The 13,267-nt window shown below is 41.6% G+C and overlaps 1 protein-coding gene across 1 annotated transcript in view; it reads right to left on the bottom strand.

Annotated features, from left to right (window-relative positions):
• Nucleotides 1-11,421, bottom strand: part of MAPK8IP3 (mitogen-activated protein kinase 8 interacting protein 3) — a 64,975-nt gene extending 53,554 nt beyond the window's left edge. The window contains exons 1-4 of the mRNA XM_026071591.1: nt 11,362-11,421; nt 7,051-7,171; nt 6,190-6,260; nt 5,669-5,760 (exon numbers count right to left, since the gene is read on the bottom strand). Coding sequence (XP_025927376.1) covers nt 5,669-5,760; nt 6,190-6,260; nt 7,051-7,171; nt 11,362-11,382 — 305 coding nt within the window. The 5' untranslated portion in view covers nt 11,383-11,421. The remainder of the gene's footprint in view (nt 1-5,668; nt 5,761-6,189; nt 6,261-7,050; nt 7,172-11,361) is intronic.
• Nucleotides 11,422-13,267: the final 1,846 nt, after the last annotated feature.

Consider the following 13,267-nt stretch of genomic DNA (forward strand, 5'->3'; position numbering starts at 1 on the left):
TATGGAGCTCTGCCATGGGGTGGACAATGGGCTGACTGAGAGCTTCTGGGTAAGCATTAAGGGGCAGACTAATATGGGTGACACTGTTGTGGGTGTCTGCTATAGGCCACCGGATCAGGAAGAAGTAGATGAAGCCTTTTACAGACAGACAGAAGTAGCTCCACATTTGCAGGCCCTGGTCCTCATGGGGCACTTTAGCCACCTCGATACCTGCTGGAGGGACAACACAGCAGGGCACAAGCAATACAAAAGGCTCCTGGAGAGCATCGACGACAACTTCCTGATAATGGTGATAAAGGAGCCAATGAGGAGAGGTGCTCTGCTGGACCTCGTACTTACAAATAAGAATGGCTGGTTAGGGATGTGAAGGTTGGGGAGAACCTTGGCTGCAGTGACCATGAGATGGTGGAGTTCAGGATCTTGAGGGAGAAGGGCAAAGAGCAGTATCATGACCCTGGACTTCAGGAGAGCAGACTTTGGCCTCTTCAGGACCCTCTTGGAAGAATTCCTTGGGATAGGGTCCTAGAAGGAAGGGGGTTCCAAGAAAGCTGGTGGATATTCAAGGATCGCCTCTTCTGAGTTCAAGAATGGTGCATCCCAGTGAGCAAGAAGTCAAGCAAAGAGGGCAGGAGACCTGCATGGATGGACAAGGAGTTTCTGGAAAAACTCAAGATGAAAAGAAAGTATACTGCAGGTGGAAGCAGGAACAGACAATCTGGGAAGAATAGAAGGACATTATCTGAGTATGCGGAGATGGGTCTAGGAAGATCAAGGCCCATCTGGAGTTTAATCTGGCGAGGAATATCAAGGACAACAAGAAGGGCTTCTGTAAATACTTCGGTAACAAAAGGAAGACTAAAGAAAAATGGGGGCCTGCTGCTGAATGTGGCAGGGGCCTTGGTGACAAAGGACTCAGAAAAGGCTGAGATACTGAAGGCTGCCTTTGCCTCAGTCTTTACTACTGGCCTTCAGAATCCGAGGCCCCAGGGACCAGAGGGGAAAGTCTGGAGAAAGGAACACTTTCCCTTGGTAGAGGAGAATCAGGTTAGGGATCACTTAAACAAACTGGACACAAAAAAGTCCACAGATCCTGCTGGGATGCATCCATGAGTGATAAAGGAGCTGGCCGATGTCATTGCAAAGCCATTCTCAGTCATCTTTGAGAGGTCATGGTGATCAGGAGAGGTGAGCTGAGGAGTCCAGCTGAGGACTGGAAGAAAGCAAATGTCACTCCAGTCTTCAAAAAGGGCAAGAAGGAGSACCCAGGGAACTAAGGCCAGTGAGCCTCACCTCAATCCCTAGAAAGGTGATGGAACAACTACTCCTGGACACATTCCCTGGATTCGTTTCCAGGCACATGAAGGACAACCCTGGATTCATTTCCAGGCACGTGAAGGACAAGGTGATTGGGAGTAGTTCGCATGGGTTCGCAAAGGGCAAATCATGCTTAACCAACCTAACGGCTTTCTCTGATGGAATGACAGGATGGGTAGGTAAGGGGAGAGCAGTGGATGCTGTCTGTCTTGATTTGGTAAGGCTTGAGTAAAACAGTGTCAGCACTGTCTCCCGTAACATCCTCATAGACAAGCTGATGGAGTATGGGCTAGTTGATAAGACAGTGAGGTGGACTGAAAACTGGCTGAATGGCAGAGCTCAGAGGGTTGTGATCAGTGGTGTATTGTCTATGTGGAGGCCAGTAAGTAGCAGTGTACCCCAGGGGTCAATACTGGGTCCAGTCCTGTTCAGCATCATCAACAATGAACTGCATGAAGGGACAGAGTGCACCCTCAGCAAGTTTGCTAGCAATACAAAACTGGGAGGAGTGGCTGATACCCCAGAAGGCTGTGCTGCCATTCAGAGAGACCTGGACAGGCTGGAGAGGAACCTCATGAAGTTCAACAAAGGCAAGTGCAAGGTCCTGCACCTAGGGAGGAATAACCCCAGGCACCAGGACAGGCTGGGGGCTGACCTGATGGAAAGCAGCTCTGCAGAGAAGGACCTGGGAGTCTTGGTGGACAAGCTGACCACGAGCCAGCAGTATGCCCTTGTGGCAAAGAAGGCCAACAGCGTCCTGGACTGCATTAGGAAGAGTGTTGTCAGTATGTCAAGGAAGGTGATCCTTGCCCTCTACTCAGCCCCGGTGAGGCCACACCTGGAGTACTGTGTCCAGGTCTGGGCTCCCCAGTATGAGACAGACATGGAGCTACTGGAGCAAGTCCAGTGAAGGGCTACTGAGATGATGAAGGGAATGGAGCCTTTGTCATGGGAGGAAATGCAGAGCGAGCTGGGACTGCTCAGCCTGGAGAAAGAAGAGAAGGCTTGGGGGGTGGTGGTGGATCTTATCAGTGCGTATAAATATCTGAAGGGAGGGTGTAAAGACAATGGGTCCACACTCTTCTCAGTGGTGCGCAGTGACAGGACAAGAGGCAACAGGCACGTTCTGTCAGAATATAAAAGTTCTTTACTGTGAGGGTGACTGAGCACTGGAACAGGTTGCCCAGAGAGGTTGTGGAGTCTCCTTCCTTGGAGCTATTCAGAAGCTGTGTGGACAGGCTCCTGGGCAACGTGCTCTAGGTGAGCCTGCTTGAGGAGGGGGCTTGGACTAGATGGTCTCTAAAGGTCCCTGCCAACCTCAACCATTCAGTGATTCCATGGCACAGTCTCCCTTGATCTACACAGAACTGTGGCTTTCTTTCCTTTACATCCATTCTGTAAAAAGGCTCTGGTAGCCTTGCATAATATAAATATAAATTTCTAGAATATACAGATCATATTAACTGATTCAAAATAAAGGTAGGATCTTTCTTTAAGATACCAGTATGTTCCAGCCACAAGTTATTCTTGTAGTCACAGCTACAAAAGTATCTAATTATTACAGGTGGTGATGAAATAGCAAATAGGCACTACTTCAAAAGACTAAAACCTGTATTTTTTCCTGGCAGAGCTGGGAGAGAGGGAGCATTGATCATGCATCAGTTGTTTCAGTTTTAGGTAAAACTGTTAATTTTGGAAAAACAGTTCTGCAGAGGTGGCATGTACAGGAGACCAGTTCTAGAACTTTGAAAACCTTGGACAAGTGCCTAAAAAAGGAGCTCATCCAGACCTACTCAGAAGCCTCCTGACCCAATTCCTTATAGGTCTGATTCAGAACTGCATTGTAAAGCAGAGAGAACATGTGGGAGAAAAACTAGATGAGTCAGTCTGCCTCTGAGTTGAAGGGAAAACTGTTTAAATCTGTCACCTTTCTGCCCTTGTGATGTTGTTAAAACTTTTCTGCCTATTGAATGGCAGTGGGGCTGAGGTTCTCTCTATAGAACTAAGGAAATGGGAAAACGAACTGGCATTTTACTTCAAGCCATGATGTGTCACGTCTGCTCTTGAAGCTCACAGCTCCCCCAGTCCCTGAGACACAGAAATAGCAGCAGGATATAAATGCAGATATCAGCATGGCTATTCTTATTCCTGTAAAACAACTACCTCTTTCAACCTAACTGGCATTTCCCACCCACCTGAAATGATCTAGTCTATCCTGTTCACTCCCTACCATGCAGTGTCTAAGAACTCATGCGCAGGCATCTTAGCAGAGCTGCACAGCACTGGAGTAGCTTCAACTGTGGATTTTTTTGTAGTTAGTGAGCACAAGTATGTCATCAGTACCAAACCAGAGATTGACTCTTTCCTAATCTGGTAGGGTCTCTTGCATTCCATTCAAATCACGACGCTCTGGCAGAAAACAATGTGCTAGTCACAGTATGAATTTCAAGGCTGCAGGGGATCTGGCAGGAGTCCCAGGCTATTTACCAAAGTTTCTGAAGACACATGCCTTGTACTGTTCCCGTCCTCCCCCCCCTTCCCCAAGCCTCTTTCACAGGGGGTCGCTTTTTCTCTCCCTTTCTCTTTCTCATTTACAATACACAGTCAAAACTTTGGCAATCTGGTTCAGCTTGTTCCAGAGCAGTCTAATCCAGTAAAAGGAAGCCATAGCAGACAGAGGGCTTTAGTTTTGGTTGGTTTTTGTTGCTGTTGTTGGTTTTTGTTTTTGTTTTTAATGTCAGGACCTGAAAATTCCATTCAATTACATTACTTCAAAGGCAACTGACACTCTGGTATTCAAATGTCACAGACCTAAATACAAGGTACTACAATACCCTTGCTTATTTGTCCTTTATTCTTACTACCTTCTTGTATTCTTAATTTCAAGTAATTTTACTCCTTCTTCATCTCTAAACTTTGCTCGATGCTCTTTTGTATTTCACCATTTCTGTCAGATAATACTGCTTCCCCTTCAAAAATCTTCATGGCTTTCTGCTTACCTATTTTTTCCATTATTTTCAACTCCATGTCTTCTCCCCTGTGTATACTCTGATATGCCATCCCTACTCCTTTTCTTAGCCTAATGCTCTCTGAAGATTTATTTCTGAACAAAGTTCAGAGATATTAACCAAGTGAAGTTCAGAGATATTTTATAAGAGGCCAGAGAGAACGTAGTTAGCTGGCCATCTCTTCCAAGTATTCCTGTGCTGCTGGTACTGTCTCTGCCTATTTTTAGACCAACAGCTCCCATGGCTTGTGGTCAATACGTGTGCAAAACCTTTTGATATTGCTCAAGGCCAGAAGTTGTTAAAAAGTTAAAAAAGAACAAGCAAGAAGTACAAAAAGATTGAATTTCCTTCAGCACATTACTTGGTCAATAATGTTCCCCTGGGGACTACTGTTTTAGTTTAAAACTTTCTGGGTTAGAGTGTGTCATAACAGTGTTAATCATATCATTAGCATGTAATGATTAACACAAATAATAATTTGACATGCATAAGAATTCCCACAGAGAACATCTTTCTTATGGCTGAGTCACTTAATAGACCGTGCTTGATCCGAGTAGATTAATATTATGTGTTATGTAATCTATTACTTCTCTAACCAATATTTCTGGAACTTCTCCTTTGTTATTTCTCACCCCATGGGTATTATTATTGGTATATAAACTCAGCACAGAGAAAGCATCTGGTTTCTTCACACTGGTTAAAATCACAAGTATCTGTACTGAAATCAATGCAACTGCAACTTTTCTGCTTTAAATTTGATCTAAGGACTAGTGATTTTACACACTGAAGTTCTTTCCTACTGCTGTCATTCTTTAAAAAAAGCCTGATTCTTACTGGTTTGATGCTGTGAAAATGGGGGGGAAAATCACTTTCTTGGGCATAAGGAGATCTATCAGATGACTGACTCTACAGAAATCTTCCCTTGAAGAAACAGGAGAAATCAAATATGAGCTAATGCATTTAATTGCTATATTTTTGTTGCCTTCTATCACGCAAACACACGAAAACACACACACACGCAACCGTATACTCTCTGCCATCCCCATTCATTTTATATGCTTTTTACATGCCACCTGAAAATAAAAACTTATTTTTCCAGAGACCCATAACAATAGTAGCATGGCAAAGCCTAAGCTTTGTAACAGAACATGTAACAAAGCTCCTCTTCACCAAGCCTTAGAAAACTTACCTACAACTTACGCACAACCCATTACAAATAAGCTTTCAACTACAATCCATGCTCACAGGGAAAGATCCCTGTTCTGGTTTCTTTCGCTCTCAAATACATGCACTCGGCTTGTAAGTTCCTGGATGGCATACGTTACATGGAGAGGTTATGGCCCTACCTTCTTCCAGGTAGACTTCCCTCAGTTTGATTATTTCCACCAACTTGCTGCATCTTGGATCGCTCAATGTGTTCCACATAAGTCTGGATCATCTGTGAAGAGGGAAAAACCCATAAGCCAAACAAAAGAACAGAAAAGACTTCAATTCTGCTTTTGCTTGATATTCTCCAGCATCCATTTCTAATTCCCTTTCTTTTTTGCACGCATCCTTGTCTTTGCTATTCTTTTAAGCTGATGATATAAGTGAATGGACTAATCTGACAGAAAATCTGACAGAAATAGGGTCAAAAAATGACTTAAGCTTAATATCATAACAGAAGGTCCACAAAAGAGTGTATCCAAAAATAATGAAAAATGTCTCCTGGAGGCTAGCTGGCAGTGGGAGATGGGGTAGTGGGGCACTATTCCGAAAGTTCAGAAGCTATAGTCATCACTAGTATCGTAAAGCTCAATTCTTTGACATGATTTTATATATGGACTAAGAGTTTATTTTTTTAGAAAAAAATGAGATGACAGCCTACCTCTGTGTGACGTTGATGTAGAGCATTATATTCTTTCTTCATTTCTGATTCACGTTCCTCCAGTCGTGAAACTACCAAGAAAAGATTCCAACCATCAGCTCACATACACATTAGGCTCCCCAAAGAAACTAGAAGGTTCTCAAAGCTTATACTACAAAATAAACATTTTTTGTTAGAAACAAATTCATACCTACTGAGCAAAACAAACAGAAACAGAATAATGCACATTATGGAATCTGATTTTCACTGCAAACTCATTTCATGGTTACCAATATGTTCCCAAAATGAGCAGACCAGACAGTGCAAAGACAGTTTAGAAGCAGAGTTCTTCAGCAGTAGACTGGTGTCCTACAGATGTGCTAGTTTGATGACAGTTCAAATTATGCTTTTGGTGGGCTCCTCTGGCTATTTGAGGAGCAGGAATACTAGACAAAACACCAATTACTTCTGATGGGAACCTCAGCCAACAAAACACAGTCGCACATGTGAGGGAAGTAGCTTTAAAAAAAATTAAACGTGATAGTTCATACAAAAAGAAAAAAAAAAGGGTAGTTCTGTTCAGAGACAAAGAAACTGGAAACCAGGTTCTGAAGCTTCACCAATGGCCCAAATATTGCAGCTGGAGAGACTGAGCATGTTCCCCGCAGGAGAAAATGAGGCCTCTATCAAATCAGTGTTAGATACATCCTATCCTTTAGATGGCTCAGAAGTTCCTACCAAAGTAAGGGATAGCTGGAGATTCCAGGCTTTGTATAAATTACTTTAAAATACAAACAAACAAATGAAAAATACTTCAGAGTAGCAGTATACACTCATGGAAAGCCAACTACATAATCATATCTGGTGCACAGCTTGGCTTACTCTGATCTGCATAGTTTTTGGTCTTCAGCTCCAGCTGTCGAGTCTGAAATTCAAGGTGTTCCACTTGGATTTGTAGTTCTTTCTTCTCCTGCTCCAAGGCATCTTCAAACTCTATAAATTTCTGAATAGGGAAGAAGCAGACAAAAAGTCAAGGGTAAGGAATAAATGTAAAACGTGTTTTCCCTGTAAGACTTTTCCTCTCCTCTCCTCCCTCACAAAAATGAAAAATTGAGAGAATAAATTACAAAACATGAAATATGATTTTTTTTAAAGTACTGGAAGTAGCACAATAGCATTTAATCAAGTTGAACAGAACATTTTCTAAGAGAAAATATTAACTGTATTTAGTGTATAATAATATATGAACTATGGCCCAATACAAGTTACAAAAGCCAGTGTAATTCTGTCATCTTCAGTAATATTGTTCTTTCTCATGCTAGGATGACTTTTGAATCCTGTTAATTTAAGGTTGAAGAAGATAAATTCTATTTCATAGTCATATATTTATAACTATGTATGTCAGAAACCTCCTTCAGATTGATTCTTCTATTAGAGCAGTTTTAGGGAGCTACAGCTATAGTTTAGTTTTTGTAACTATAGGCATAATCCATGCTGTGGATAAGCTTTGTGGAAAACTTGCCCACAACTGTGAGACTTCACGGTCACCTGCACAATCTACTTCCCAGAGCTTGGACCAGAGATTAGAAAGGTTAGAAAAAATGCAAATAAGGGTTAGAACAACTGATAAAGTTAAAATGACAGAAACTACAGTAATTTTGAATGAGAAGAGACTATAAGGATTGTATATAACTTTAGCCATTGAATCACCAGGAAATCCTGAAAAGTCTTATTTATTCAGTTTCATAAGTTGAGTTGGAGCCTGAGTCAGCAAGGAAAGGAAGAAGGAAAAGGAAGAAAAGATGGGCTGGCTCTGTAGCTGTGGGGAAGTAAAACGTCCCTATAATGAAAATTTGCAGGAAGAGAATCCCAGTGAGCCTCCCCTCGGCCAGAAACCATTTACTGCAGCCAGCTTTTCTCAAGTTTTTTCTCCCACTACTCCCCTTCCCTCCTGGTTTGGTTTGGGAGCCAGGAGTAGGTGGGGAGCCCAGAGTGACCTTAGCTCCTGGAGATGGTGAGCTGCCCCAGCCATGAACTTGAGAAAGACTCTGTAACACAGGAGCCAAAGGAGTGAGAAGGGAAACAGGCAGAGATTCTCAGAGCAGACAATTTAACAAATTTATACGTAGGAAGAAGAGGCCTGGCTGGCTACTTTTACCAAAGAAGGGAGGGAGAGGATCATTCCGCTGCTAGCTCTCATTAGTAACAACCAAGTGGCAAGTGTACACACAGTAACCTAGATATCCTGCACAGGATACAGGGCTGAATGGAAGATTTTTACATCATGTACTCATTTCTGAAAACATAGGGGGGTGAAGAAAACACAGCAGAAAGATACCTCATTTCAGGTTACAGTTTCTGTAAAACGCCACTTTGGGCTTGGGAGTTTTAGTCATTGGTTACTATCGTATAGAGCAAAGAGAAAGAGATGGAAGAGCAAAATATATGAAACACTCAATTTAGCTCCGCTGTAGCGGATCCATGCTGATCTTACACATGACTGTTGATAAACTGTAGTTGCAGTTGCTTTCATGAAACATTTAAACCAAACGGGATCCCTGGAAAGTGAATACCACCTTCAAATCCCTGAGTATATTTAAGCAAACCTAGTTCTTGTGCTATATATGGACACGGGATTTTTTTTGCGCAAAAGACTATCCAGCTGCAATGACACGCAATCCATACTACGTACGGACTCAGAAAATGAACTGGTTCTAACAGCACTCCCTAAGACAAATGCATGAAAAAATCCATACGGATCAACAAACACACGGGATTTGTTTCGTTAATCACAAACATCCTCCCTACAGTAAACTGAGCCTAAAATCCAGCATAACCATGCTTACAATGAAGTAGAATACTAAAACTATCTCACTAGTTTTACAACAAATACTATCTTGACCTTAAAAAAAAAAATCCTCAAATTCCAGGCACTGAGACTCATTACATTATTCCTAAACAGCTAAATCTAGGGAAGCTAAAACCACTGCAATAGTTCTCCTAGAGATTACATATGCATATAATCACACCATATGTTCTTTTTGCTCATTTTATGTATTCCATTTAAAAAAAAAATCTTACAACACAGCCTGGTACTCTTTCAAGCAGTTATAAAACAACAGGCTCTGAGTCGGCTGCACTAACTAGTCCAGTAATTAAAGCATAAATCTGTCCCCCTGAGCAGTGAGAACAAGACTCAATACTCGAGCAATTGTGCAATTCTACCATAGAGATATCACTCCACGTCATGCCAACCGCAGAGCCCATCAGAGTAACTTTCCAGCCTCCCAATAGTCTTTTGCCTGCTTTGGAAAATGAGTTAGTTACGCACTAACGGTCTGTCAAACTTCGTTAGGGAATTCTAGGCCCAGATTCAGAGCTGCAAAGCAAGAAAGAGAGGAGGAAATAAAGTGAAGATGGCTTTAACCTTCCTTTAGGAGGTTTTATAGAACAAGAGGAGGCTTCAGGAGGTAAGTCAGACTACGAAGAGTAGCTGACAACTCAGCAGCATGCTTTACTCCCAGCCATATCTCAGCTTCTTCTTGGTCTAGTTGCAAAACGCTCCTTACACTGGGTCCTGACAGACTCAGCGTGCTGCAATCTCCTGTTTTTAAAACAGTGAAAGTTGGGAGAAAAAAGATGCCAGCATTCTGCAACAGTGGAAAGTGTCGCCCCTAAAAATAACGCCACTCCGCAGAGTAGAGGACTTCTCCAGCTTTAGCAGTAAAGCAAATGATCCATCTCTTTAAAGACTGCAGTGCAAGAAGTCTCAGTAATTTTAATTTAACAAGCAAAGTAAAACCCCATTGTATTCTAAGAGAGACAGATTCTGGGGAAAACCCTTTTTAGATAAGATTCCCAGAGAAACAGATGCAACTAAATGCACAGTAATATTTTATCACTTTGATTTGTTAAAATTCTGTACATAAAACAGCACAGGCAGTATTCTGCTATATTCGCAGGATGAGATGTGCACATTTCCTATTACTTTTAGTGGGAATAGCAATAACACAAGCGCCATAATTGTGTGTGTGAGCTTCGTCTTCTCCCTGTAAATAACTGAAGGGCTACATCATTTATTATTCCTGCCCACTTTTGTTACTGCTCAGTAAATTCCTCTGAACAATGAGTCAGTTTTCATTCCTACATATCCGTATTTATTTAAAGATATAAACAAGCTTTAGCCATGTCTGGTTTGCTGCACTCAGTGTTCTGCAGTGTCTTTAATCTTTATCTTTAATTGGGCTTTTAACTTTCTTTTCTCTGCTGTCCAGATTTATTACAATAAGGGTTTTCCCCCCTACGGTTGTTTTTCTAGCAATATTTTCTAGAATTATCAGGAATGCCAAGACTCTTCTTCCACAATATTCTTGGAAGGACTTGCTGGATACCTCAGAGGCTATATATTTACTTTTTCATTAAATTCTAAGAGTGTACAAGGTTTTAGATTTTTAATTAAGCATTTTTTTCTCTGAAGTGTCAATAAAACATTCAAGTGGTCACTAATCAATGTCCAACAATCTGCTTTATGGATTTTGAGAAGGCCAGGCTTACTTTCGAAACATCCTGCAGAATAACTATGTCATTGCAGAACGAGTAAAGAAAAAAAAAAAATCCTAACCAACTCGACTGCACTGATCAACAGCCTTAGAGAAGAAGCAGTTTAACTTGCTCTGTTTGAAAGACTGATTTAAGCTTCACCAACAGAAAAGCTATTTTCCTGGTATAATCTCCATCTCCTCTCAGGGGCTTGCTGGAAGCGCTCTGTGCTAAAGCTCTGCTGACAAACCCTTTGAATCATCGCCATGGCCTAAATCCCTGTCACATCTCCCTTGCTCAGCTTTCACTCTCTTGGCTTTTGAAATGCCCTCAGTTTGCTAGTTCCCCATCCAGAAGCATCATGCCCAAAGCAGGTAGGAATTATGTTTTCAAGTGACAATAAAAAAATGGACACTAAAAAAATACTTCACAGATTTCTTGACAGTAAATTAGGAAGCAAAAGGGGATATAAGCCCAATTTTATTCCCACTATGTAGGTCATCTTTAATAGGATTCCTGGATTTGCTACTGTTGTTTTGGTTTAATTTAGAGAAACTGAGTGAAAGATTAAGTCTTTTACGACTTCTTATTCAGTCCTGTCTATTTTTCAATCTCAAAGTAATCAAAGAAACAAAAAACTGGAAATCAGCTAACCTGCTCAAGTTTTCTTAACATACACAGTTACACGCTGCACTTGGAGAAGAAAGAACAGAGACAACAGTAGTAAAAATTCACATTATCCTAAGTATTCTCGGGGAAGAAAAGCATTTCAGGTGAACGTATTGCAGTATATCCTGTTCTCTGTCTTGCTCAGGAGATCAAATAGCAACATTTGGGCACAGGGACCCAAAGGCTCTTTCTTCTGCCCGGTTCTGGCACAGCTTGCTGCTTCATCAGAGCCCGTCTCACCTGCCGTCTCCCTGGGCATCAGGAAGGGCACGTGGCTGTGAGCAAGGAAAATCGCAGGTCCACGGCGGTAGCATTTCTAAGGAAAGCACAATCCTTAGTGAGGAGACAGCTTAGCACGCACTGTCACATCCTCTCATTTTTCACGGGATGAGGGAGCTCTCATCAGGGCATCCAGGCAGGCCCTATTTTTTTCAATAAGCCAGCAGTAGACATTTCATATAGCATCCACGGAAGGGCAGAACTAGCCACTAAATGCAATGGAGATTGAAATGACCTTGTTCAGCAATACTAGCAAATCCACAAGTACAACTAAGTGGTGGCAGGTGTTTGGGAAGAACAAGCACTCCAAGCATATTTGTATTACTCTCTCGTGAAAAGCAGCCTCCAGAGACGGCTTCAGTAAAATTAACACTTCATCTAATGCACGTAGTACAGCCTGTGGTTCATGGACCCCTGTAAACAACTGCAGATCATCCAGCTAAGCAGCACCATCTTGGCTGTTCGTGTCATCTCTCCTGCCATGACTCAACTTGCCAGATGCATCCCCTAGCATGTAGGGAGTCCCCCTATTGCACAGTGCTCTGTGCATCAGCCCATGCTTTTGTACGTTGTTGGAAACTCTTATACCAAGGCAGAAAAAATAGAAAACGCAAATTAAATAAAATACTTTTTTTCTTTTATTAACCAGACTTGAGAGGCAGTTATGTTTCAAAAACCAAGCACGTATTACTGAGTGAAATGCAGTTTGAGGGGACACTAACTTGAATATTTTCCACTTGTAATATTTACAAAGAGCACCAAAAGCAGTTATCACAGAAGAAGAATCCCTCCATTTTGCTCTGTTTCTTCATTTGTGTTTTTCATCAAAGTTTGTGCACAGCCAATCCTACCTAGATGCTGCAGTCAGATACACAAAGATGAAGTTCCACATCTCTCTGTGAGCTAACTAAAATTAGCATGGGGCTTCATAAGTGAAAAGAAACTACTCGTATGAATCAAATTTGTACTTGTGGCCTTAGAAACGGAACAAACTCCAATGGCTTACTGAAAGCAGATATTACAGATGCTACTCTTGCTTCATTTTAAGCTTAACTATGAAAGAGGAGAAAAGAGTAGGCAAATGAAAGAACTCAGCATAGTCTTATAGTCTTTTTAAAGGCATCTTAAAATAACTGAGATATATCATTTAAAAAGAAATCTGCCTAGAATTAAAACGCTCAATGTATTTAAAAACTGAAAAGCAAATTTGCTGAGTGCACTCCTTCACTTTAGTGCTGATAAGAAAAAAGAGATGGCTGCGGCTAGGCAACTTGGGTATGACTTGCTGCCATGAGCTGCCCTTAATTTTGAAGGGTCTTCTCAATTGCTGTGATTGATTTTCTCCCATTGTTTCAGCAGAAGGAGCTCAGTTCAGACACACAGCTCAGCCAGTTTACAACTTCCAGCTGCATTTTTACAGAGATGGAGTAAAGACATTTAGAGAATGGAAACAAAAAGCACCAGATAATTCCACTGATGGTTAAGAAAAAGTACTCATTTTTTATTTGATCCCGTTATGACAAAGTAGATGGATGCACTTGAAGAAGAAACAAACCACTCCCCATAGTTCTAGATAGCAAGACTTTCCATAGTTTTACATTTTTTTTCCAGA

This window comes from Apteryx rowi, unplaced genomic scaffold (genome assembly GCF_003343035.1).
Source record: "Apteryx rowi isolate R43461 unplaced genomic scaffold, aptRow1 scaffold_329, whole genome shotgun sequence".
NCBI classification, from domain to species: Eukaryota; Metazoa; Chordata; class Aves; order Apterygiformes; family Apterygidae; genus Apteryx; species Apteryx rowi.